Raw genomic sequence first — 27,900 nt, forward strand, 5'->3', positions numbered from 1 at the left:
AAAACGCTGATAAGTCGACCGATTGCTTCGTAAAAAAAACTGGTACGGACACAAAAAAACCAACGTACGGAAAAAAATCTTTCCTACCGAAATAAACGAATAAAGCAGTTTTCATGTCCAGTGACGTTTGGTCTTCTTTCCCTGACGTCAGAGCTCTGCTGATGACGCGCGGTGGGGGGCGGTCCCATCCTGAAGGGGCATAGACCCCGTCGCGGTAATGGGAGGTCAAGCTCCGAGTCAAAGAAGCATCTGCACCAAAAAAATGAATAGGTCATAATTTATAATGTTACCTAAATGGTTGCGATACTAGCGCATTAAACGCATAGACTCAAAGTCGTGTGTTTGTTAAACAAGAAAATTACCCGGTCCTTTTTCGATTATTATCATATATTATATTTTTTTTAAAACACGTTACAACCCTTGTAGCGAGTTAAATAATGTCCGCCTCATTTGCGTTATTGCTTTTGACGTTGTTTCTATAACCCATGCCGTTTAGTTGCTTACTGAACAAACAAATGGTAGATATGTGATAGACGCGTGGAGTTTTTTTTTAAATCCTACTTTGCTTGAGGCATTCAGGCAACGCAATTGCACTGTACTTAATTTTTGCCTATATGTACGTATTTACTCGATTATAGTAATCCATACAGTGTAGTTCCTATGTTTTAAAATTTGCAAATGCTGGTGTAACCACGGTGTTATAAGATGTCAATTAGTTAAAGCCATGCCACACGACAAATCATTAGTATCTCAAGTTTTGTCCAATTTGAGCGAAGATCCGTATTAATCGAATTCGGTTTAACCTAGGTTTACTGTACAGAGTATAATATATTGGCTAGATTTATTTTTATATTTTGATGTATAGTGTACGTGACTAAACTAAAGAGAAACGCATTTGTTATGTTTATGACGCTGTAACTTTGACTCATACTAAGAAATAACGTAACTTTTTAAATATTTGCAATCTTTAACCAAGGCGAAGTACAATGTCGTTCGGCGTTGGAATTAGTCGGTCAGAGTTCTTGATTAAATACATCGCGGTTTTTGTTAGCAAGAAATTTGTAACATAGCGCAATACTTCGTAGAATTTGACCTTTGTTAAAACAACCATAAAAGTGAACTGTAAGCATAGTGAATGGCAGTATTATTAATCATAAAATCTTTGATGATGTGACAATGCAAAGTGTCTTAACTTGGTTCTCTGTTTGATGTTTTCAAATCAATTTGTTCGTTCCATAGACATTAGTTGGTTTTGTGTTTCGCTAAGTTAAACCAAAAGTTTACAATTCAAAACTACAGGTACATAGTCACAAAAGGGCAATTTTTAAAACTAATCAGGTTTTTTTATGTCTGTATATGGGTCAGGCGCGCCAGGCCGTTCGGCCAAGTTCCTGCCCTAAGTGAGTTTAATGCAGTGGTTCCCAAACTATGGTACGCGAGCAACTTATTAAGTTCACACCAAACGATCGCAAATGATCTTCTATTGATTATCGTAAGCATTATTTTAATTCACACAAGTCACGTAGAGCGTGAAATTTCATACTATATTCCCTACTAAATTCTAATTCCTTGGTGTATTGACGCATTGAACTGTAAAGCAGGGTTTCTTAGTGACGAAATAGGTTTATTATGACGTATTGAATCCAGGGCTGCCAAAGCTTGGGTTTTGCCCCAAGATCTTGGGTTTTTACTTGACGTCTTGGGTTCTTGGGTTTTATTTTGAAAATTATAGCAATTCTTGGGTTTTGAGTCTTATTGATGAAATAAGTATATGTAAGAACTATTTTAACGAGAAAAGTTTTTCGGGTAGCTGCAGTGTTTAGGCCATTTTATCATCTCTTTTATTTTCTCTCTTTTCTAGACCCTAATTCGTTCTAGATAAGTATACAGGGAAAGCAATCGTTACACTTAAAAATGCAAATAAATCAATGCTCGTTAAACATAAAAACTCTAAATATACTGTAGACATTACTAATTTTATGAAAAAGAAAACAGATGATGACCATCAAACAGCCAAGAGTGAACTGGCGATTGCTGCATATTTTATTGAACATAATATTCCCTTTGCTTGCATTGACCATTTCCTACCAGTTTGTAAAGTTGCATTTCTGGACTGTAAATTGTCAAAAATTTGTCAATGAACCGAGTAAATTTCCTAATTAATTGCATTTCTAACCACTTTTTGCAATCTTGGGTTTTCATTTAAATTCTTGGGTTATTTTGCTGTGAGTCTTGGGTTTTGTTGAAATTCTCATTGGCAGCCCTGATTGAATCTGTTATTACGACGTAATAAGTCCTTAAAGTCATTTTTTGTAATAAGCTACTAGTTTTGTTGACACTAGCACTGTAGCGAGGGCGGTAAAAATTGTACTAAATATTTGTTTAATATTTGCCTTTGGTTACTAAAGACTAAAGTTTCTAAGGTAAAGTTAGTTAGTAAAGTTTAGTAACATTTTTATTCATTAAGTTCTAACAATTATTGTAGGTGGTACGAGAACGCTGCATGAACCAAAAAATGGTACGCGAGTAGATAAAGTTTGGGAACCACTGTTTAATGCAATCAAAATGTTTTTATAAATGAACCACATAAACGGTTACAAGACATCGGGTTTGCCATTTGAATTTATTTTCTCAAAAGTGAATGATTTTTTTTCTGTATTTATTTAATTACCTTGTTTAAGCAAAAAAGACTTTAAATCACATCAAGATTTTCTGGCAAGCTTAGGGCTTCAGTATAAATTAAAAAGGTTTAATTGTGGCCTTACTTAACACTTGGTCAAATTTGTGGTAAACTTTCACGTTGGCAAACCTAACTTACAAAGGATCACAAAGTAATTTGGTATTACATCGGGCTTACTTTGTTTAAAGAATGCCTATGACGTCACGTCAACAGACATCACCTCATTGGGTCTAAGAATAAACCAGGTGATGTTTTTAGTGTGTACAAAGTTCGTCAGATAAATCAACACGATCAATGTTGTCTAAATATGGCAAAGCGTCGTCCGCCAGCACAATATATCCACGACGTAGACGCGTCGGTTGTAAATGTGTCACGGAAAAGAGGTTTTTGCTGATCAAGCCGGTAGTTGAGGTAGCATAGCAACGCGGTTCGCCAAAGTTTATGGACCTACGAGGTACTGAGTACTAGGGATTTATGTTTTCGTGTTCCTGAAGTATCGCAGTTGCCTTGTGCTGTGTACGTGACAAAAAGACCACCGCAAAAGTGGAATACCCATTGCGCAATGATTGCTCTGTTACAATGTTGTAATGCAAATCAATACAGGTGTTTTTTGAGAGAAGGGTTATTTCCATAAGGTAACTTGTTTGGGAAAATAATTTTCCACAAATACCGATGATTAAAACTTGATCTTCTGGTAAGGCCCTAGGCACTATTTTAAGATTTTTGCTTGGGGTTAGAAAAATGAACGTACCATATCCTTTATAGTTTGGAAAAAACTGCACAAAATTCAATAACTCTTTCGCCCAAACACGCTCACCCATTTCTTTGCCTCATTTACTCCAAACCACTTGAAGAGAAGTAAAATACAAACAAATCAAAAATGCTCTTCTAGCGACTTTTTATACAGCAGGTTATACAGCTTACATTGTTTGTTACAAGCGAAGAAAATCAATACATGGGCCGATTTTTCAAATTTGTATATTAGTGGTGTCCTATGTTCTTAGATTGTTCTGGTTTGTTTAAATCAGTTACATTCACGACAAAACGCCGTGAAAAAACTTTAATAATTACAACAGCCTGCAAACTTTTGTATAGCGCAATCGGCTAAATCTCGTTTTGCAATTCGTGCGTACTTCGATTCGGGAAAAAACGATTATTTTAAAATTTATGCACACTTTACGATCGTTTGGGAGGCATAAATGGCAGGCGAGGTTTTGTAGCTAAAAATAAAACGTTTTACTGTTTGAAAAGCGCCTGGATTTCACCTCATAAAGCGGACGTTCTTAAACATGCGGGCTTCTGACAATATTTACACATATATATATATTTACGTTTGGAAAACGATTTTACGTCACGACCTAATCGAATGCCTAATAGATGTAAGGAAGTGGGTTCGCGAGCGCGTTTTGTGCAGTCAACCGAAAAGCCTGACGCATTCGGACGGATTAACAAAGCACATATGGGCGCATTTAAAATGAGATTGTTGTAACAATTCTAATTACAATTATTTCAACTACTGCACTTATGTTACGTCCTCATTAAGGGACCCGCTTTATGCCTGAGCGGGAAAAATAAGATAACAAACTTGCGTTGCAAACGTGTCCGAAATTTGAGCCGAAAAGACAAACCTATAAAGCCCGGCCCGAACTCGAACGTTTTTTTCGTTTAGGCCCACAAGTTTAATTGACATGCCTACATGGAAGCCTACAAAAAGAACGGCTGCACAGAATGTAATAAAACAGACATACAACAATTGACATTATTAGACAATGACTTAAACAACACGTTTTAGGGCTGTTGGGCATTAGGTAAGTCCAGCAACTAGCTACTTAGCTGGATGATTTTTGTAAATTGCGGACACGGAATGTTAAGTCAGGCCCGAATCAAGCCCGTTCGCTAAAAACCTAAACCGAACCCTGCCCGAAAAGCTTTGTCTACGTGCATTGACACTTTTTTTTATTGACCAACCGTCTGCGTGTAAATATTTGATACTCGGCATAAGTTGTTTTTAAGCACTCCTGCACAAAACAAGGGGAATTACGCAAATTTCCTATGTTCGTTTACTTGGCAAACATTATTATGACTATACACACCTCTCACGCCCGACGAGGGGTTGTTCTTATTGTTGTACCATCCGTCGTAGGGAGGGAACTCTTTTTGACCTTGAAACAACAGATCCAATAAATTACGTTAGTTTAGTGTTATTGGGACCAAGTGGTTAGTTATTTTACGTTATTGAGATATCAAGATACTGTTATATCGCAACCTATACACCCCCCCCCAAAATAAAAAATAAAATTAAAATTTAAAAAAATACGCAAAACTGTTTTTTTTTAATCCACATTTGAACGATACAAAAGTTCAGCATGTCAAATTGAACGACCTAAAAATACATTTTGAAATTTTGTTACGACATTGCGACAAGCATGTAACAAAACATGAAGAGAATGAAAAACTTTTATCGCTGTTTAATATATCTTTCTTGGGATAAACCTGGTTATATCTCCCATTGAACAAACACATCAAGATTGCAAAAAGCGCGTATTTTTACACGTTACATAGTTTTTACTAACCTGACGTGATCACGTTCAGAAGAAAAAGACAAAAAAATACTAAATGTATGTTCATTGTTGCCAAAAAATTGCCACCCAAGAAAAAATTCTACGAAACTGCAAAGTGCGACCAAAATATTATTTCTTTATTTCTTAAACGAATGTGCTTTGGTTTAAACAAACGGGTAAAATCAGATTTTTATACAATTTATGATAAAAATTAGTTTGAAAAACTTTTTACTTGATGCTTTTCTGTTCAAAATCTTTAATACATAAACGTACAATTTATTTAATCCAGACACAATATAGCCTACGCGATAGGCGAAATCACAGTTATGATCTCCGTCCTCCGCGGCAAAACGCGACTGTGCTTTTTGTAACCAGAGCCGAGTCCTTTTTGTATCTATGATCACGTGACTCGAACCTCAATTCCCATTGGTCGAGTACTAGTGGTGCAATCTGTGGGTTCTTAGGACTGATGAAAAGGCGCGAAGCCTATTGGCCGAAAGCGGACGTGCCAACTATTTTACGAGCTCCGATATGGAAAGCTGTTTCAGGAGCTCGAATAAACGTTCAATTCAGCGGGGGTAGAAAAAAATGCGGGATTTCCTAAAGACGGCTACACCCTTCGTTGGTCACGACCTTTGCTCATCCTCGCTGAGTTCCAAAACTAGAAGAAGGACATTGCGCAACTCTATAAAGCTATTTCCTAGAATTTAATCCTTCTTTGATACTGTTTAACGTTTCTGATACTGCTCTTGCTCTTTAGCCGAACTTCAGGAAAGTTGTATGTACGCATAATTTCTTAACATTGTACACGCATTGCGGCATGACTTTACGAAAAAATGGTCTAAGCGGGATTGGAACCAACAACCTATACATATTGCATCTCAGTTTTTTGTAATCAAACCACATCTTAATTCACATGTAGGTCAAAGCCGCCTATTCCAATTTTCCAATACAACAGTTTATTTAGAAAACAGTAATTAGTGCACTTACCTTAAACGCTTTATACTTTAGCTCAAAAGCGCACATGTATGTCTGTAGTTGCATGTTTCCGGGACGTTTCTTGCGATACTGCATTTCTAATTCAAACTACCTGCTCGAAAATGCAATTGAATCAAACAAGCTGAACATATTTCGGATTAAATTTCCAGAATTAGCCAACAATTCCGCGTCCTGTGTCAGATACCGTTTATTCTGACTCCCGTCCACTGCAAAGTAAGCAAACAGGGCGATACCTTCGCAAACTATTGGCTTCGGTGAACAATGCAAATAAACTTTGACTGAAGAAGTCAGGGCGCCAAAATGTGATGAGCAAAATGAAACATCCTAAACTGTACTGTTACGATTTTTGTTTCCGGATTTTAAACTGCATTAATATAACTATTAAAATCTTAATACTTAAAATTAAAAAAAATGATTTAAAATTTGTGAATCTTGATATACCTTAATTAAACACCAACAGTTTTTACAAAAACTTGAAACGGTTGTGATGTACTGGAACAAATATTGTCTCAATAAATTCGCGACTAGGGTATTTACCTAATTAGCATGCAGTGCGAATTTGGAGGCACGTTCTGTATCAAAAAGTTCTGTTTTTTATTGGCAAAACACAGTGTTACAAGTAAAATGTAATTAAATTAGAGCAGGTTATTTGCTAGTACATGGAATGTTAATGATTCGGCTTTAGAGAGAAATGAAGTTGTTCAAGCCTGATTGGGTTTCACATGATGGTAATTTTTAAATTTTAATATTTGGTAGATAGATTTGGCAATATTTTGATAGATAAACGAAATCTTTTTAAAAGTTCACATACAAATGTTAATGTTTGCTTATTAATCTCCAATTTTTCAAAAATATTTTTCCTAAAAATCAACGGTTGTTCAAATTTGCACATCACACAGTCAACAATTTTATGAGCTGTCTTCTTTTAAAGCTGTTTTTATGTGGTAATATTTAGTAGTTATACCTTAATTTTGTCAATTCCTACCTCTATAATTAGAGTTCCTTGTGACTTCGTGACCTATAATTTTGTTTGTATCCGAAGGTCAACCAATCTTTTCAATCGACATTCACCCCGATGGTTCAAGGTTCGCCACTGGAGGGCTTGGTGATGGAGGGAGCAGTGGAAAAGTTATCATCTGGAACATGACACCAGTTGTAAATGCCAAAGATGAAGACGACAGTAATACTCCAAAAGTTCTTTGTGTGATGGACAATCATTTGGGTACAAACTTAATTCAAGCTAAACTTTTTTGGTCAAGATTGATATTTGTAAAAATCCTCCCACTCAAAACATGTGTGTTGTGCCTGTAAGTTAAATAACATTTCAAAAAACACCGCTTATGATTACTGAACCAAATTATGACAAGTAAAAATAAATGAATTAGTACAAAATTGGCTGGATTGCATAAACAAAAAAGGTACCCCTCACAAAAACTGTGTCATTCCTCTAGACTTTGAATAATTTCTTAAGTGAAATATCTTAACAGTTGACAAAAAACTGCAAATGAAGCAGTGAAAAGAATAAAAAAGATATGCAAACCATTGTCTAGCTTTCTTATGCAATGAACCAATGTTCAACTGAAAACAGTATGTGTTTAATTAACAGCAAGACTATTTTTTTGTGTCACACAATGTGCATTAAAACTGAAAATGTAATTAACCACAATGAAATGTATTGGTCAGCTGTAAAATTGTGGTCTACATATTTTTGTGAATTTTTTTTGCCAAACAAAACACTGAATCTTATGTAACATAAACCTGGTTTGTTTGTGCTCATGCTTAAACGAGCTATGTTTGTTTCAAACTTTCTTTATAGTCACAAAAAATAGTATATATTGGAAATATCATAACACTCTTACAAACTTTCATGTTTTAGCATGTGTGAACTCTGTGCGATGGTCATGCAATGGACGTTACCTTGCATCTGGAGGAGATGACAGGCTTATTATGATTTGGCAATTTGCTGGTAAGTATATGTTTTTCAGTGCATCAGTTGCTGGTCAAAACAGAATGAGATATTGTGAGGCTTAATTCCACTAAGCATGATATTTTAATAGATTGTACTTTGAGCAGTAGTTATACTAAATTAAAACGGCTATTCCCAGTTGCTTTTTTGATTTAAACCAAATGATTTAAAGGGGTGTAGGGTCTGATATGAACATAAATACATAACTGGGATCTGCCCTGAAGCGTCTATGCAGACCAGCGATCATGGCACACTCGTATATAGGTTACAGTACACCAGGTCAATTGAAAGTATCATACCGAATTAGCCGCTCACCAAGCATTTCCATATGGCAAAGCGTAGGCTGGAAACATAGACTCCTGTTAAATCCCTCCACAAGCTAGACATATGGTAATGCTTGGTGACCGGCTGATTCAGTATAATACCTTCAATGGGCCTGACGTGCTGTGATTTAAGGGTTGTATTCAGTATAAATGACAAAATTACAACATTATAATGTTTGTTTGTGTTGCAATTTGTCTTTGCATTATATACCTTCCATTTATCTGGGAAATATTGTCTGAGCTTTTTATATTTCACTTTTTAAGGTTATGGCGGTGTTGGGGTGTTTGGAGGACCAGCAAACTTGAAAACTAACAATGGAGAGAGGTGGAGATGCACGCACACTTTGAAGGGACACACAGGAGGTAAAAAAACACAGTGAATTTCCAGATGAGCAAAGTCCTTTTAACCAGCATTTAATTATCTGTAGGACTGATAACAATAGGAGGTGACATAAATATGTACATGCCAAACATGTATATGCAACATATTCCGGATACCAGCCAGTTAAAAAATGAAAAAAAATGTTGGTTTGAAAAGCACTATAACAACTTTGTATCAACCACCTCTTTGGCATGTTGCAGTTTTTTTATTGTACATACGTTGTCTTAGATGTTCTCGATCTTGCCTGGTCACCAGCCAACCAGTGGCTTGCTTCATGTAGTATCGACAACTCTGTAATTATTTGGAATGCGGATAAGTTTCCTGAAGTAACTACTGTGCTGAAAGGTCATACCAGTCTTGTAAAGGTAAAAAAAGATTATTTGTTGTTGAACTAATTGCTTAAACCTTAAAAACAAAATCATGCCCCCCAAAAAAGTTTTCAGCGTTAAGCAACTTAGTGTGGTTTGAGGTGATTTTTTTTTAATTTCATGCCCACTCAAGTATTCTAAGTGTGTTAAACATATTTCCAAACTATTTGTGTTGTATTTGTCAAACTGTTAAAGTTATACATTATGTCTGGCAGCAACAGTGTATTTGTGCAATTGATATATACTTAAGCTGCAGACAGTGCACACTGTTTCGACATATAAGGTCTCATCACCGTCATCAGTGCAGCTGGTGATGAGAGATCGAGCGCATTGGCTAGTGTAGCCATTAAATGGCACTGCAACTTATCATTTATTGGCTCTATGCTTTTATAATGATGTGTACATACATATATAAATATATGTATACATAAAAGGAATCATTGTGATTTTTAACTTAGTCAAAAAGCCTGGAAAACATTGATGCAAGTTAACTATCGACATAATGTATTTAAGACTTACACAGATGGACTTGAGCATCCCACAAATTCTTATACTAACCTCGGTGTTTATGCAGGGCGTAACCTGGGACCCGATAGGATCCTACATTGCGTCACAATCTGATGACAGAACAGTGAAAATATGGAAAACGCTCGACTGGAAACTTGAAACAACAGTGACGAAACCATTCACTGAGGTATGCAAATTCAAGACATACATTTTGTTGGTACAAATGCTGTGTTGGGTAAAAGTTTGTTGCAACAAAAAATACACTGTGGTGAAAGAGGCTGTTTATAGTAAATACATTTTTTTTGCTGATCATTGTTGTCATTTGTTAGAGTTTTGAAAAAAATTATGTTTACTATATACAAGCCCTTTGGCATTTTACGTCTGTTGCTAATGTTCCCCAAGCACAGGAAGTTCGTGTGTAAAGATGTAGTTTAAACCAGGGAGTCGAACCGCTTGTCATATGGGTTCAGGTTCGGTTCAGGTTCACTTGGTTTTGTTTTTAAGGGTTCGGGTTCGAAAAATGTATATTTTCGGGTTTTGTCATATGGGTTCAGGTTCGGTTCGGGTTCACTTGGTTTTGTTTTTAAGGGTTCGGGTTCGAAAAATGTATATTTCGGGTTTGGGTTTTGTTCCGGTTTGGGCAAATTATCCGGTCCGAACCGGTTTGCGGTTTTTAAACCGGTTCAAATTTTTATTCGTTTTAATTTCATTCGACCCATCATCTACCTGGCCTTATCAAACTCCAAAAGAATTTTGCCAGTGTACTGTTATCTTTGACACGCCCTATATAATAAGTGTTATCTCGTGTATTCTTCAGTGCGCTGTTTTGAAAAAAATCACAAAATATAAAACAGACTGCATTTTTTACTGGTTCGGTTCCGGTTCGGGTCCAACACCACAAAATATGGGGTTCAACTCCGGTTCGGGTTTTTAGGAAATTGTAATAAGCGGTTTTGGCCAACAGGTTGGCCATGCTTGAGTTGTAAATGCCTGCACAGCAAAAAAAGGATTAATAGTGTTTCCTGTGTTAAAGTTTGCAAAGATGCTGTTGGGTGTGATAAAAAAGCATTTAGCAAAAGCAAAAAACCACAAGTTAAAAAAAAACTGTATGTATGACAAATGCCAAAAAACATGTAAGAAACATTAAAAACACGCAGATTATTTTTTTTAATCGCTTAGACACTTTACCATGGCCATTTTGTGGTTAACTGGATTTATCAGTACTTGTTGGCAAGGCAACAACAAAAGAAATTGTCGAAACGTAGTCACAATTTACATGCATTTTTTTTGCTCAAGGCAATAATGTTTTAAAGTGTCTAGAACAGTGGTTCTCAACCGGGGGTCCGCTGAATTTTGATTCTGGACCGAATGTGGTTGTAACTTTATGCACCATGGTTTGGTTGCTTGTTAATAAAAATTGACAAAAATACCTAAAACTTCTAAGGGGTCAGCAATTAGATTACAGCACCGAAAAGGGTCCGCGAAGGCAAAAAGGTTGAGAACCACTGCTCTAGAACATGTTTTCCACATTGTCACTTCTTAATCAGAGAATAATGTAAACTGATTTCGCTGCACTCAAATGTAACTGTGTTTTTATTTTCTAGTGTACAGCCACTACACATGTCCTGCGATTAAGTTGGTCTCCAGATGGCGGTTATTTAGTGTCAGCTCATGCCATGAACAACTCCGGTCCAACTGCACAAATCATACAACGCGAAGGGTGGACTACAGACATGGATTTTGTTGGACATCGAAAAGCTATCACATGTACAAGGTATGAGCGTGTGTTGAGTTTTTATTATAAACAATCGACATTGCGATGTGCTTGTAGAGCCCTTCTGGCAAATGTAATTTTATTCCGACGTTTTGACGTCCTATACAGGTCGTCTTCATCAGGGTAAAAGTAAATTTAGCCTGATGAAGACGACCTGTATTGGACAAAACTACATTTGCCAAACTTGCTATTATGCCTGGCAGCAATATATATTGCGACATGCCATACGAGATGCCTTCTTCAGGATAATGGCATATCTTGCAACACAAAGATCTTATAAAGCGACAAAATAAAGGCGGCTCGTATGGGACATCGAAAACAGCACATGAGGCCAACTGGGGATTAGAACCTACAACATTGCATTAACTGAACAGTCTACACTCTGAAACGTGGGCAGTGTTGGAGTGCAGTGTTTCTACAATTTGTCTATGAAACATGACCAACAATCGTCCAATAAATGCATTGTACATTTGGTAGTTTACTCTTATGGGAGGACCCAATTTTATCTTTGAGGCATATATATAAAAGATTGTTTCTATTTTTGTAGGTTCAACGGTTGTGTTTTTTCCAATCCGCCGACCAATGACGGTAAAAAATCTAACCAACTTCCCTACACATGTTGTGCCGTTGGAAGCCGAGACCGCTCTCTTTCAGTGTGGCTCACCTCGCTCAGACGCCCACTAGTGGTGATACATGATCTGTTTGAAGACTCAGTAATGGACGTTTCATGGTAAGGATGTGGGCAAATTGGTAATACAAATTCCGGTTAATCGAGTGCCGCTTAATCGCATATTTCGTCAATTACAGGAAGTTCGTTCAAGCCTATAGTTTGTTTGTTAAGTTAATGGTTGTATTGTGGTTTTACCACTTGATTGCTGTGAGCTGCTCACACCATACCTCACGTCAGCTCTACATTTAACAAAAAATCGACAGGTGGCGCAAAGAGCTGAATCATTAGTTTTGCAGTTAAGGTGGGGAATAGTTGAAAGATAAGTTTGTTTTACAAAAGTTTTACATTAGGAACTCAGATAAAATTCGATTTAATGAATTTTTTATTATAATTCCCAAGCCCAAACCCAGTAGCGCTAACGGTTAGCTTTCTTGGTGATATACCGTTTTAAATAGGTTTTAGTTCTCTTTCCGCCACCTGTCGATAATTAGCTAAATGTGCGGCTGATGTGAGTTATGATGTGATAAGATTTTCCGACCTGTTATAACTACCTGACTGCTGTAGCCCACCTGTTAATCAGCACATCGCTAATTAAAATGTTTGGGGTGAGGACAACAACACGTTGGCCACAACGAGCACGCAGTATTTACAGTTTAGCCACAGCGGTCAAGTGGTATCTACAAGGTTGGCTGCATCAGAGTCGGGCCGGCTTGGGGCTTAGGTTTCTTAAAAACAAAAACATTGGGGTGTGATTCGGGCCTATGTTTACACTCTGTGTCAGTATTTTTTTGAATAAATTTAACTAGCTAAGTAGCTAGTTTCTGGACCTGACCTAAGTTCAAACAACCCTGAAACGCCTTGTTCAAGACCAATTGTCTATTGCGTTTTTTGTCTTAATCTTTCCTGAGGCTTTAATGACTACTCTAGGCCTGCCAATCAAACTTTCTGACCTAAACGGGCTTCCCAAAAACGATTCGGGTTCGGGCCGGGTTTCGGGGTTGTACTTTTGGGTTGGGCTGTAATTTCAGGCCCGTTTACAACTCTGGGCTGCATCACATGGCACGCAGTTAATAAGTTGGCCACAGCGGTCAAGTGGTAATTACATACACCCGTTGTGGTTACAAAAAGCCCAGTGTTTCTCATTTGTTTCGTATCACCTTGTTAATTTGAAAACTGGAAGACGGTTTAGGCTCACGCACTGACGAGAGAATTCTCGGTTCGAACTTCTTTGGCCCCTCTTACTGTATTGACATTTTTTCTTCTAGGTCATTCAACGGCTACAACTTGTTGTGTTGCTCTTGGGACGGAACAGTGGCTTTTTGTGCCTTTGATAAACCGGAGATTGGTCACACTTTAACACAGGAAGAAAAGGTTTTATATTTTCATCATTTTACAAATTGCTGAAGTTGCTAAGATTTTACGATTAAGAAGAGTTTGGTTTGTGACATCTTTCATGCTGTACAAGTACAGGCGAATCCGGTTAATTGCATACCCAAACTGCCAAGCTTATGCAATTAACCAGACAATGTTTTTTAACAAATAGGCCGCGGTTTGGGATTGTTTATGCGGTAAAACGGATTATGCGATTAACCGGATTCGTATGTACCAGTGTTTAACGTTTTTAACATTTTTACTCATCAAGGTTACTTTTTGATTACTATTTAAAATAAGTTAGATTACTACTTGCATTTAATGTTGGTGCTTGAAGGTGAATTTGTTTCTTACATTTTCACAGAACAAGCTTCACAAAGACACTTACGGAAAGACGTCATGCGTTGCCCAGCAACCGCTGATCATTGAAAACCCTGCGGTGTTAGCTTTGCAGCAGAAGAAAAGCGAGCAAGCAACAACACAAGGCAGTGACCAGGCAAACAAAGCTACCCCGAAACCTCGAAACTACCCGGTAATCATTATGGTATTGTTTATGTGTTTGTTTGTTTTTTGTCCGGGTGGACAGACTACACCCGAATGCGTTATGCTCACAATGATCCCGCCGTCAAGCTTCTTGTTTTATTCCTTTGAACCATTATTTATTTATTTTTATCTAGGTGGACAGCAACTGATGTAGACTGGCGTAAAACCTTGTGAAAATATTAACTTGAAAAAAAAAATATTTTTTTAAAAACGATCATTTTATAGTCTATCGCAGTGGTTCTTAACCGGTGGGAAATTTCCCACTAGTGGGAAATTTCAATGTTTTCAGGGGGAAATTATGTAAGTCGGGTAACCAAACTTGGACCCGAGGGTCGAATCCGGCTTTGAATTAAAAAAAAATATTCCGCAACAACATGCAAGATTAATTTCACTGAGGTTTACAAGACACATACAAATCCAAAGGCCATTTGTTACATCACAGACAAGACTAAAAGTATCAATGACTTTGCTATTTTGCTAATAAAAGCCTTTCCTTGCTTGATTGTGATGCAATAAATGACTAATGCAAGCAGAGGAGACTACTTAATATTTCAAAAAGTTTAATCTCTCACAGAAGCACTATTTAAACTAAATAAGATTGCAGTATACCTTTAAGGTCAAGACCAAATCGCTTCGCGAGATTATTTCATTTAAACATTTTTTTTGTTAACGTAGGGCACAAAACATCATTATAAAAATAACAAATGGGAAATTCGAGGTTGGTGGTTGACTTTAGTGGGAAACCACACCAAAAAGGTTAAGAACCACTGGTCTATCGTTTTTCAAGTTATGTATTTAGCTTTAACAGCAACGTCGATATTTTATTTAAATAGAAAAAAAAACTCAAGCTAAAACTCAACTCGTAGTTTTTTACAGACGAAACAAATTGAGACAAGAACTGCAGCAGGAAAACGACGAATTATTCCAGTATTTGTGGCACCACAAGAAGCTCTTGGGTAAGATATATTACTTAACGATAGGGATGCGCCGAGCCGTGCCAGAACCCGAGTACTCGGTACCGAGCATCGCTGTTTTTAATGCTCGGTTCTCGGCCGAGCAGTTGCACAAACTGATCCGAGCGTTAAATTTGCATATTCATACCCTGCTAACATACGTAACTAGTGTTCGAAAGGGTGTCTATGAACAAAAACGAATGATTTTTCAAATGTATTAGATGGTGGAAAAACGTGTACTTCTGTGGCCTGTACAGCTTAATACACCGCTGGTGACGTAAAACACCTTGTAGAGCTAAAACGTAGAAAGGGGATTTTTATGACGTCATAATGTACCGAGCGTGCTCGGCCGAGCACCGAGCATTAACGTGAGATGCTCGGTGCTCGACCAAACAGAGCATTTGCAGTTTTGGCACATCCCTACTTAACGATATAATTTTCCTTTTCTTAAAACTGTTTTAAGTGGTGTGTTCAACTTTATTTTATCTACAGAGGAATTCCTTGTCCGTTCGGTTCGAGCAACGCATTCGGTCGTCCACCGTCCACAGCTTCACTAATTAATTCAGCATCAAAGGTAAATGTACAGTTTAATACTTAACGACCGAAAAACAATTCAAACAATTCAGTGCTTCTTAATTTTTGTACCTTTTTTAAAACTAATACTGCTATCCTGTGTATCCTTTATCGACTGTTCGGTATAGACGCAAAATAAAAACTCTGAAACGAAAATGTAAGAGGACATTTTCATGAAAAAATTAAACCTGTGTGGTTTTGGATAAAAAATTTCCTTTTAGCGGATTTTTGTATTTTTTATCATATACTTTTTGTTATAGTGACCAAATGTCTTCTTTTATCGCATCTTTAACCGGTATCAATTACGTCCACAGAAATCGCCAGAAAACCTTAGCAAATCTCCCATTAAAAGTGTTTCGTCCAAAGAAGATACCAGATCTCCAGCGAAGGCCATCACCGAAAAAACGCAAGGTAAAGTTTGAAAATTAATAAAAAAAGGTTTCAAAAAACTCAAGGTTAAGTTTGAAAGTCAAAAATTTGCTTCGATATTTGTGATTGTTTTGTTTTGACCTTTGAAACTTAACTCAGCACTGTGGTTTAGATGCTGCCAAGAGTGCAGACAAAACAGTGGAAAATATGTCACCGGCAAAACCAACTACTGTGGAAGCAGAACAGGTGTGTTTCCTTTCACATTCTTTTTCGCCGGGGCGGCCAACCCACAGGCTCTTTAGAAGTGTTTTTGAAACCTGAAGACAAAAAAACCGAAAAATGTGACAATGTAGTCCAACGATTTGTGTGCGTGAAATATTAATTTCAACTCAATCGCAACAAAATATTTGGCAAAAACCAACAATAGGCTGGTCACCATTTTCAGTGCACGAAACTCTTTAACAGCAAAATGTTCTCATTTGTCCAGCACATTTTTAAGCGCAATTTTGAAATGTACGAAACACAATACCACTTGTGATTGTTAAATGTTCTATTTGTTTGTTTTGTAGTGAGCTTAGACGCTTTAGTTGCCCAGGCCATGTAGCGTTTAAATTTATCAGTAAATGTGTTTTTCTTAAAGAAGTGCTCAATGGTGACAGTTTTACTTTGGCAAACCTAGCTGTTATTTACGAAATATCGGTTTTTGAGCACTAACTTAGTTGATATTAGATCGTAGATTTAGAAAATTAGGGGTCAAACATAACGACCTTAAAATTTACAAAGCTGTTCGTTATCACAGAAAAAGAAGGCCGTTCTTGACAGCAGGTTATGCGAAAAAACAATGGATGGTTCCAAAGACGATGTTGAAAAGGAAAGTAATGCCAATAATACCAAGTGGGTTTCAGAATGGCGTTTGTGCATGACTAAGCGGAAAACTAGTTTAACCTTATAGCCATGACATAAAAGTTACAAATAAGTTTTTTTTAAATTAAGTGACAACTATTTGTGTTTTTATCAGCAAAACTGTTAGCTAGTTTATAATACAAATACATTTAATGCTATATAAGCTATTGCTGCCAGGCATAATACCAAGTTTATAGAGCTCTTCTGGCAAATGTAATTTTATTCCGACGTTTCAAAGTCCTATACAGGTCGTCTTCATCAGGGTAAATAATACTGAAAAAAGAATGGAATGCAAGCACGAATAAAATTATTTGCCAGAGGAGCTCTATAAACTTGACATTTAATGCAAGCTTGATGGTGCGATAACCCAAAAGCCTCCATTTGTGTTTTCAATACATTTTTGATTGTCCACATAAAACTCTGCTTTTGACAGACTTGATCTTGAAAAACCACCTCCAACTACCCCAACCCCCAGTTTGCAACCCCTAAAAATCCCCACACCCCCTCAGCCTTCACCCCGGCGACCAGGAAGACCCCCTCTCCACTTGAAACGTAAAATGAACGGGTCAACGTCCCCCGTGCGCAAGCGGCAGTACAAACAATTGAGAAAAGACCATGGGAAGCAAATACCACCGGACCGTGATTCCCCTGCTAGCCAGGAACAGTTAACCACACGAAAAGAGGTAAAACTGTTTTTATGAATGTAAAATTTGTGGACAACTTTGCTGATAGAAAGTTTTGCGTTCAAGACATCAACACCAACACATAAGTCAGTTCATTCGTGGAGACATGTGGACCCTCATATCTTACCACACAAAAAGCTTACTAAGAAGATACATCATCAGGTATTGTACACTGAAGACCACTGTAAGTAACATCAGATATGTGCGGTTTCGTAACACATATTTTAAGGAACAACATAGATTTCAGTGTGTCTGGGCATACACACAAACTTTCTGTATAAACTGAAGACCACTATAAGTAACATTAGATATGTGCGTTTTGGCAACACACCAGTAAATGGGCAACGTAGATTTTAGTTTGTCTGGACATGCACACAAGCCAGTTGACTAAACTGTAGACCACTGTAAGCTACATTAGATATGTGCACGTTGTAGCTATTTACCAATTAAGGGGCAACATATATTTTAGTGTGTCTCGGCATACACACAAGCTTTCTTAGTAAACTGAAGACCACTGTGATCAACATTTGATATGTGCGTTTTGGTTACACACCAGTTAGGGGGCAACATAGATTTCGATGTGTCTGAACATACACACAAGCTAGCTGAGCAAACTGAAGACTACATTTAAGCTACATTAGATGTACACGCTATAGCGATTTTGCAGTTTATACATAGGTTTTAGTGTGCAAAATAAATGAGCAAGTAGTTTGTAATTGTAAGGACATATGGGTTTCACGCAACTCGTACTCTGACTCGCAATTGTGTGCTGCAGCGAGTTAACGCATAACTCGTACAAACTCTGCCTGAAAAACTCGTTTTTGCAGAGTTCAACTCCGCCATTGATAGTCGTGACCGTTCACAACGAGTTAACATCTGATGATAAACCAGTTCCGTCTGTGCTCCATAAAGTCGAATGTACGTGTCAGAAAATAGAGCAATGGACGACCGTGTTGTCATCACCAGTCGTGTGTCTTACAGTTAGTCAGTAAGTTGTCGATTTTATGTTTTTTTTATACCATTCTTGGTTGGCATTTTTATCCGAGTTTGGTATTTTTAATTGTTTCAAATGGCTCGACAAGGCATAGGTTAAAAAAAATCTGGTCTGTGGTGGGATTCGAACCTACGACAGAAGCCTTTCAGAGACCCGCGCTCTACCAACTAAGCTACATGGCCTCAGTTGTGAACCCGTCGAAAGTCGAATCACAAGCACCGTTGCCTGCTTTGTATGCTGCCCATGTCAGCTTCGTAGTAGGGGATCGCCAGTTTGAACAATAATCTGCTAAAATATAGCTGATTCAACTTTCGCCGGACTTATCAACTGAGCCTGTGTAGCTCAGTATGTAAAGCGTCGGCACTAAATAAGCTCCTGTCCTAGGTTCAAATCCCTCTGCCTTGCCATATGTGATAATAATAGAAGATCGATTTGATTCGGTAGAACATTTTTCCTCTACCTTGTTTATGCAAGAATGCTTCTGCAAGAATGTATGTTCATCTTAGCTAAAAATTTTACCATTGTTTTAAAGGCAAATAGTTGGATTGGCCTGCCACGATCATTCCATAAATGCAATATCACTTGCCTCTGGAAGACGAATATTTCCTCCTATTCATTTTGGTTCCGCCGTTTCTCACCTCAGTTGCAAAGGACACCACCTAATGGCCATAGACAAAGCTTGTAAATTATCTGTCTGGTAAGTTGACTGAAAAATGTAAGATTTTTTTTACAATTTTAGATTGCAAGGTGTATTGTTAGAATGTATACGTGATAAAACTTCATTTGAAGTACAGTGAACCTCGGTTAATCCGGACCCGTTTGGACGAAAAAAACATGTCCGGATTAGGTGAAGATCCGGATTAACAGATGCCGATTAGTTAAAGCCTTGTCACATTACAAATCATTTGTACCTCAAGTTTTGTTATTGTTAAGTTGGCATTCAAAATGTTGACCTTGATTTGTATCATGTGGCATTTCAATACACAGTATAATAAATATGTGATGTTTAAAAAAATTGATTAGAAATAAAGTAATGTTATGTGTGTGTCATACTTCTTTTTATTTATCCCAATTGTAAGTATTATTAACTCCCAGTTATAAACCCCTGCCAAATAAGTAAAAAAATGTTACTGTTTCCTTAAAAACAAAACTTTAAATCATTTTTTTTTACCAGGAACACAAAAAACAGCAAATCAGTAGTGACCAATCTCTCGTTTTCACATCTCGTCGATGACGGTTGTCATGGCAACAAGGACGTTTCTCCGCTGAGGAAATGTCTTTTAACAAACCGAGGCTTGCCGGTGATCACATTCACCAATGGAAAGACTTTTTCGTTCAGCCTCGATCTGGGAGCGTGGTATGTTCATTGTTTAAAACTTTTGTACAAATGGTGGTTCTGCTTTCGATGGGTTCACCACTGAGTCTGTGTGGCTCAGTTGGTAAAGCGTAAGTCCCGGAATAACTCCTGTCGTGTGTTTAAATCCCACCGCAGGCTAGATTTTTCTAGCTTGTGCCTTGTCTTATGGGAATGCTTGGGAGACCGGCTTTATTCGGTTTAACGCCTTCAATAAGCCTGTCGTATATGACTATGTGTACACATTTTTGCAACCCATAGTTGCCTGCCCTACCCAATTTGGTCGCGACCCACTATTTGCGGATCCCTGCTTTAAGTGTGCAGCTGTAGCGCGTTTGGCCGTTATTGGCCAATTGTGGCCTGCACTTCATGCGCTCAACTTTTCAACATTGTGCAGTTGTTTCCGGCTTGGTGATTGTTCAGTACAATTTTGTCGCCATGCTCTTTTTCACCAAGCAAAAGACCTCAGTGTATTGCCCCCAAAAAATAACTTGTAGGGCTTTATAGATAAAATGTGATCACATCCGAAAAAAATTGGCACATATTTTGTTGCTTCAGGGTTTTAATCCAATCTACCAGTGACGCAGTAGATCAGTTTGCGGACGACGTTGCCATGGAAACGGACGAGCAGGTTTCGGCCAAGAGCGACGCATTTTTCCTTTCAGCAAAGAAATCTTTTAACGGGTAAAGATACTTCTTACTTAAAATATGTTTTTACATCAAATTATCGAGAGAAAACATTTCTACAAAACTTGTCCTTCCTACTATAGAATGGGTGCACATGCCAGCAGATCTTCACACATTAGCCCTATGTCTCAGAGAAATGCTACACTTGCAATGTTGGAGAGTAAAGTAGCAGCTTGTGTAGTGATTGAATCAGTGTCAGAATACCGAAGATGGATGCTTGCATATGTCAGGTAAATCATTGAGAACTGTAGTGTGCATTGTTGATGGGCTACATCAGGGGTGCACAACTCGCGGCCGTGAACATGTATATTATATTATATGTACGTACTAGGCCACACTCCATGCTATATCCAAACGTTCCAAATCGGGTACCGCCTGATTGAGAACTAAGCACTAACCAGAGGAAGAGTTGTAAGTCGGGCCTGGCTTTTTAAGCCTGAGTTTCAGGATAGGCTGGATTTGGGCCTGATTTATCATTTGGCATCATTTTGCCATGTTTTTGTGATTTTGTAGGCCCGATCTTTTTTTTTCAAAACGATCCGGGGCCGGGTTTTGGACTTGTGCTTTTGGGTTAAGGCCCCAATTACAGGCCCGCTTACAACTCCAGTTAATCGCAACACCTACTCGCCAAGCTTTTATGCGATTAAGCGGAATATTTTGTTAAGTAACGATAGGTTACGGATTCGGATTCCCTATGCTCAGATTTCTTTTTGACTTTGATCAAGTTCAGTTTAACAATAGAATAGATTGTTTACTTTTTTGAACAGATACTTAGTGCAGGAAAATCTTGAGCTTCGTCTTCGCGAAGTTTGCGACGATCTGATTGGTCCACCGGCACAGAGGTCATGGGTCAAAACGAGGAACAAAGATGGCGGCGGGTGGAAAGCCCATGTTTTGGTAAAGACTTCCAATTCAACATGATGTGAAGATACAAGTGTCAATTCTATCACATTGAGATTGAATTATTAATGCTTTTATCTGTCTTTTTGTCACTGGTTGTGTATGGTTTGTCGTATTAACCAGCGATTCCAGGATCCCGTCATGGTCCTTATATGGTTTTAGTGGTCCATCAATGCCAAAAATTAAGCATTTTCTTTCTTGCCCCACACCAACTTGTTAAATGTTATGAAAGTTACAAATTAAATATTTAATAATAAACTTTACCCAAGTGTTTACACTAATAATGGATTTATAATAGGAATCAGTCCAAAATGGTTTTAAAATACAGCCTTAAAAACGTACTGTTTTTATGCAGGGAATCCAAAAACAAACCCTTCTACAGGATGAGGTACTTCCAATTATTGCATCAAACCTTGCCTTTCAGCGATTGTACACCGAATATCAGGACCAACTGGACAGTCGAACCATACACACCCTACCCGGCCTTAACTGAATGACTGTATTTGATGCTGGTAATGGTTGAACCAGTGTCTTGGAGCAGTTTAATAACAATACACTTGTTCCTATGGTGGATTGTCAGTAATGCAATGATTTTGAGAAGAGTGCAGGAAGGATGGAATGATTTAGAAAACAGTGAAATAAAAATTTGCTGCTAAACAATGTGAAATGTGATTTTTTGAAGGTGTTAGTCTAATTGTCGAACTCAGTGGTTCTCAACCTTATACTGATTGTGTACCACTGGACGACTTTAGACTCGTTATACTGGGACCACCTAAACCCTGTTTGGGTGGGTAGACATAGAGATAGGCCTGTTCTTCTTGAAAACCAGCAAGGCTAGCGATTCAAAAAATGTCCAAGAACTCAGTTTATCACAAAAAGTTTATTGAAAGCTGTGCTGGTACAGCACAAAAAAGCATTGGACAAAACAGTTTTCCAACACTGCACATTAACATGGTTGTCGTCATCGCAAATTGAAAGCAAAAAACAAAAACAGTACTTCAAACCGAACTGTTGTCAAAAAATCGACGCATATTTAAACTTCAATGGGTTTGCAACCAAAATATACAAAATAACTACTGGTCTGTCTCTAAAAGTAGGTCAGTGATGTATTAAATATGACACAAATGGCACATAAAAATATAATTTGAACAGCAGTATTGGTATCTGCAATGTGAAAAAGCATTGGTTTGAAACTTATGTATTCATTGCTGAAAAATCAAGTCTTGAACTATTGCAGAATGCCATTTTAACTTGGTAGACAGTAGTAAAAAGATAAACAGATATATGTGTTATATCTAATACATGGCCCAAGCATAGATTTCAATCTCTATGACAGTAACAGAATTTGTGCTAAATGTTTCTTTTCGAAAGTAGAAGTTACTTTCAGTTTAATTTCTTTTTTTCGTTTAAAAGTTTTTCAAGTTCGTCAGCATCTTCAGATGTTTTCAACCGAATTAGCATAGGAACAACCTGCAAAATACAACATTTAAGTCCACATTCAAGGCTAAAATAAAATAAAGGACTCCAAGGCTAAATAAAGTTAACGCAGCACAAGACTTCTAAACTCAAATACAATACTTAAAGACACAAAAAAGATATAAAATACACATGACAATCTAAATTTGTCTTTAAAAAGATAGTTATTTTAGGATATTATTAATAATGCTTTAGTATTACTCCCATATTCTTGTTGTCACAATAAACAAAGTACAGTAAAACTTGATTAATCCGGATCTTCACCTAATTCAGACTAAACTTAAGGTGCCAATGATTTGTAATGTGGTAGGACTTAATTGACATTGGGTCATCCAGATCTTCTCCTAATCTGGAAATTTTTTGTATGAATCAAATGGGTCAGGCACCGAGGTTCGCTGTACATATGATTCTGAATAACTGTTTCATGTGATAACCCCAAAACTTTAATATTGAGGAATCAGCAGAAACCGTAAAATGACATTCAGGCAATAGTTTAAAATGCAACAGCAAAAATACTTGATTACCTTATCCTGCTCCTTATCGTCGATAGGTGGATTCGGTACGCATGAAATTGCAACATTATTCTTTCCTTGCTTGCTAACAGGGATTGCAGGGTTTAAAATGAGATTAAGAAGGAGATTTCCAAGTGCTGTGTCTGCTCGAACAATTAACTGTGTTTTGTTGGTGGACGGAACAGGTTTTAAGTGAATGTGACCGACCCCTTTGTCAGCATATGAGTCACCCTTCATGTAGAACAGTTTACACCTAAAACATAAAGTGATAGAAATATAAACTGAAAAAAGATATGCACATATCACTGTACAATTGCTTTATTTAGGGTCTCAAATTCGTTTTGTTTAAGTACAACAAAATATAATTGTCAGTTTTGAAACCACCAAACTTGCAAAACAAAAAAAATTGCCCACTTACTTTTGCTAGATTCCTGCATAAAATAACATGGCTACTTTCCCCTACACATATTAAATTTAGCCCTTAAGAGTATTTCAATAATTGTGAAGATTCTCACATGGTTAGCACAGTCATTTTATGATCACAAGGTCATCAGTTCTAATCCAGCCCACGCCACTTATGTTTCCTTGACCAAGAAACTTAGGTGGCAGACCCTTTGCACCCAGAATAATAATTAAACAAACTCATATCCACACAGCAGAATTGCCTAGTGTTTCCTACTTTTTGGTGTAAAAGGCATCATCTTCTTTAACTACTTCCACATCTGGTTTTGGCGGAACATACTCTTCTTCATTTGAAGTCTGCAAATATATTTTTTGTAATCCAGTAACTGATCTAAAATTTGGCCAATTACAGAATAAAGCACATGCTTATTTTAGCAAAGTGTGCAAAACAGAATCAGGACAAATGTCAAAAGCATTTACTTCCAGCATACTAGGCATTTTTGCAGTGTTTTATAGCTGGGTAAATTTGACATTTTAGCACAAATACTTATTGACAAAATTTAGTAGTGTGCAGGATTACTGTAATCAAGAAACATGTAAATTTGCTACATGGTAACTTAAGAAAAGAGTTCTCTACTGCCATAGATTAAAAAAAACATGTGCTGGTCCTACTGACACACTAGCAACTGAGCGACACAGACCACACAATCTCTGTTAATAGTAGTATTTATTTTTTTAAACTTGTCTACAAAAGTTTTACATATGTCGTTTATACTTTATTTACTCTTAAGTTGCTTTTCAACCAATAGTCACTGCTTTGACAATCATTTTAATTTTGCACATAACAACAACAAACCAATTATTTCATTGCCCAAAAAACACCATACCTGTGAGTCTGCTTGTGAACTACCTTGTGACAAAGAAGATGTAGCTGGTGCGCTAACCATAGAAGAACCAAACTGAAAACCACTAAAACCAGATGTTGATGGTTTATTGCTGGCGAAAGAGCCGAACCCTTTGAAAGGGGATGCTGTAGAACTTGTTTGGGTGAATAGGGGGTTAGCTGGTGGGGTGACAACCTTGGCTGCCTCTGGTTTGATGTTGGGTATTACTGGGGCTGGTGGGGTGGGTTTAGGGGTTTCTTCTGTTGTGGGAGGATTACTGTCCGTGGTAGTTCCTGAATTTTGGCTGTAACAGATAAAAACCTTGGTCCTTGGTATTTCTTAAGAAAAAAAATCAAAATCTTTAAACTAGTAATTGTTTTCAACCAGACTGGCTTGATTCGGTATAATGCCTTCAATGGGCCTGGTGTACTATAATTTACAAATGAGTATGTTGTGATTGCTGGTCTGCATTAAGTAAATGCCATTAACACTTCAGGGCTGATCCCGGGAAATGTGTATGTTAGTTGTTTGTGACCATTTAGAAAAAAGTAAGCAAAAACATAAAGTTCGAAAAATGTTACTATTAAGCAAATATAAATTATTAAAAGAATTAAATAGAAAACATGCAAACCTGCTGTCACATTCAGATTGGCTAGTGTCACCATATTTTTCATCAATTGTGGCTAAGTGCTTTTGGTAATCTTTAAAGATCGGTGTCAAATCACACAGAGGATTTTTCTCCACATTGTCCTGAAAACAAATGCATCAACTCATTTAAATTTGTTATAATTTGGGCATCTATTTACAGGAATGTACACCTTTTCTTTGCTTAAAAAAGAAAATATTTTGAAATGTAAAGCTGCCTTTAATACAAAGTTTTGTCAGTATTCCAGACCTTTTATCTCTACTGCAAAAATGATTCTTTAATCACATACTGGATTTGCTTTGCTTTTTGTATGATAAGCCGAAATCAAATTTGGCAAATTTTCAGGTTTTAATATTCCTATGTGTTTCAAGGAAACTGGTACAAACCAAAACTATACATAAAAGCTTTTTCACACACAACAGCTATTATACTCACTGCAATCCATTTGCTGACGCTTTTGTTAAGAGCTCCAAGATGCCGATTGTAATCTGCCGCTTTCTGTGAATCATTCGAAGCTGTACTGCTAGTATCATTGGCCTTTGCTGGACTTGTAAACATCGGTTTAGGTTTTACTGAGGCTTCTGCCATAGTCTGTGAAACATATCAGAATAATCACTGATTCAATGAAAGTAAACATTAAGAAGTTTGGGCAAGCTTACTTTTGACTTTTCTGTGCTGCTGCTGGAAACATCACCAGTTGCCTTAGTTCCAAAGCTTGTGCTTTTACCTAAACATACATATTTTGTGGTAATTTAGTAAAGCTGTGTTGGTACTTAGTTTATGGTTTACAAGTGACTGGAGCTAATTCAAGCCCAAAATTTCATGCACTTGATTACAGTCCGTAGAAAATCCATTTTGTGGTGCAAAAAGCATGCTTTAATTTTTTTCTAAGTTGGTTATATATTTTACAATCATTTTTGTCATAACCACCCAAACCTTAATGACACTATGAAAAAAGTCAAACCAAATGTTAACTACTTTTTGCAACAATAACGGGACTTGTTACTCTCTAAAATTATTTTACTCTTTAAATTAATAACAAAATGATTTACATATAAAGGTAACCCAAGTATGAAGAATTTTTTCACAGCTGCGGCGAAAAAGCGCAATATTCATGGACTTACTAGTGAAAGAAAACAATCCAGTTGATGGTGCTGCAGCACCAGTTGATGGCATACTGAAGCCCTTAAATCCATTTGATGATGTTGGTGCAACAGTAGGTTTCAAACCTCCAAAACCAGAAAATACTGCAGAAGTCTACATGATAAAATGTAATCTTGAATAGCTCACAGGAAAATGCATTTTTATCACATCCGCAGATGATTGTGGTCTGCAAACTGCAACTCCAATTTTTCAAGAATTATTACTTGTGATTAAACCGAACATGCAATTAACCGGAATTCCTCCTTGACAAACAATAGGCAATAAGGTGATTCAACATGCAAAATTTACAATTAACCACAGTCATCTATACTTTTGGTGACAAAAGAAGATAGTTTCATTATATTTGCTGGCACACCTTACTATTTCAATGGAAATGTTTCTGTTTCGAAGCTTAATCAAGATTAATGATAAGGAATTAATAGCAAACAAATGTAGTAATACAGTATTCTTTAAATTTATGGTTTTATATTCAACACTTTTTTACCAGTCTTAAATCTCATTCCAGTCAATAAATGTTCCTTGAAAATGACAAAAAAACAGTTTTAAAATAATCGCTATCTCTTACACCAGAACCAGACGAAGATTCGAATTTTCGTCTGACAGCCTTCTTCATAACTCTTCCCTTTAGAACATCTTTATCAGCCGGCTGAAAAACTCCTGCCTCCTGGGGTTCTTCCTCAGCGTCCCAATTTTGATCGGTCAAATAGTGGTCGGCTACTCGCTTGGACATTTTGGACACAATATCGAAGCCAAATAACCCAATTTAAAAATTTTCACACACAACGTGAAACACAAAGTAGAAATAACCCTGTGGATCTAATGAAATTTCAAAAAACGACTGTTTTCTATATAAAAAAATAACAACAAATTATTGATGTTTAGGATAAGAAGTTAAGTTGGGTGACACTAAAACGCTGAATGGGCGGGACGGGCGGGATGGGCGGAATGGAGGGCGGGACGTCGCGGAAGATGGCGGGACGTCGTGAAAACCGCTAAATATCGGGTTAAATTGCTGACGGTTGGAGCTATTAAGGTTGGGATAAGGTTTTATAATAGTAAATCATTAAAAAAAATTTCGCCGAACACTACATTCCGCGCCCGAAACGTCCCGCCATCTCCCGCGACGTCCCGCCATAGCATTTTTGCCTAATGTCAGGAAATAGTTGAATAAGTTTTAGGCAGGGACATTTTTTGATTCATATACTATTATAAAACCTCAACCTAACCCTAATAGCACTAACCGTCAGCAATTTACC

At 37.2% G+C, this 27,900-nt stretch overlaps 2 protein-coding genes across 2 annotated transcripts; one reads left to right on the top strand and one right to left on the bottom strand.

Annotated features, from left to right (window-relative positions):
* The first annotated feature begins 6,785 nt into the window (after positions 1-6,785).
* Positions 6,786-22,220, top strand: LOC145228977 (protein HIRA-like). Its single transcript, XM_080094206.1, has 24 exons — positions 6,786-6,968; positions 7,283-7,462; positions 8,117-8,206; positions 8,794-8,892; positions 9,140-9,276; positions 9,854-9,973; positions 11,391-11,560; positions 12,108-12,290; positions 13,496-13,601; positions 13,966-14,133; positions 15,021-15,100; positions 15,590-15,671; positions 15,985-16,081; positions 16,212-16,285; positions 16,839-16,933; positions 17,376-17,625; positions 17,692-17,787; positions 18,453-18,613; positions 19,152-19,316; positions 19,794-19,976; positions 20,532-20,657; positions 20,744-20,890; positions 21,428-21,557; positions 21,916-22,220. The coding sequence occupies exons 1-24, from the start codon at positions 6,932-6,934 to the stop codon at positions 22,051-22,053; spliced, it is 3,114 nt and encodes a 1,037-aa protein (XP_079950332.1). The 5' UTR covers positions 6,786-6,931; the 3' UTR covers positions 22,054-22,220.
* Positions 22,221-22,421: 201 nt separating this feature from the next.
* LOC145228978 (nuclear pore complex protein Nup50-like) lies at positions 22,422-27,510 on the bottom strand. Its single transcript, XM_080094207.1, has 9 exons — positions 27,210-27,510; positions 26,605-26,737; positions 26,140-26,207; positions 25,916-26,071; positions 25,466-25,584; positions 24,838-25,138; positions 24,228-24,307; positions 23,561-23,801; positions 22,422-23,030 (listed from the first exon to the last, which is right to left on the bottom strand). The coding sequence occupies exons 1-9, from the start codon at positions 27,372-27,374 to the stop codon at positions 22,944-22,946; spliced, it is 1,350 nt and encodes a 449-aa protein (XP_079950333.1). The 5' UTR covers positions 27,375-27,510; the 3' UTR covers positions 22,422-22,943.
* Positions 27,511-27,900: the final 390 nt, after the last annotated feature.

Source organism: Phallusia mammillata, chromosome 5 (assembly GCF_965637545.1).
Source record: "Phallusia mammillata chromosome 5, kaPhaMamm4.hap1.1, whole genome shotgun sequence".
Lineage (NCBI taxonomy): Eukaryota > Metazoa > Chordata > Ascidiacea > Phlebobranchia > Ascidiidae > Phallusia > Phallusia mammillata.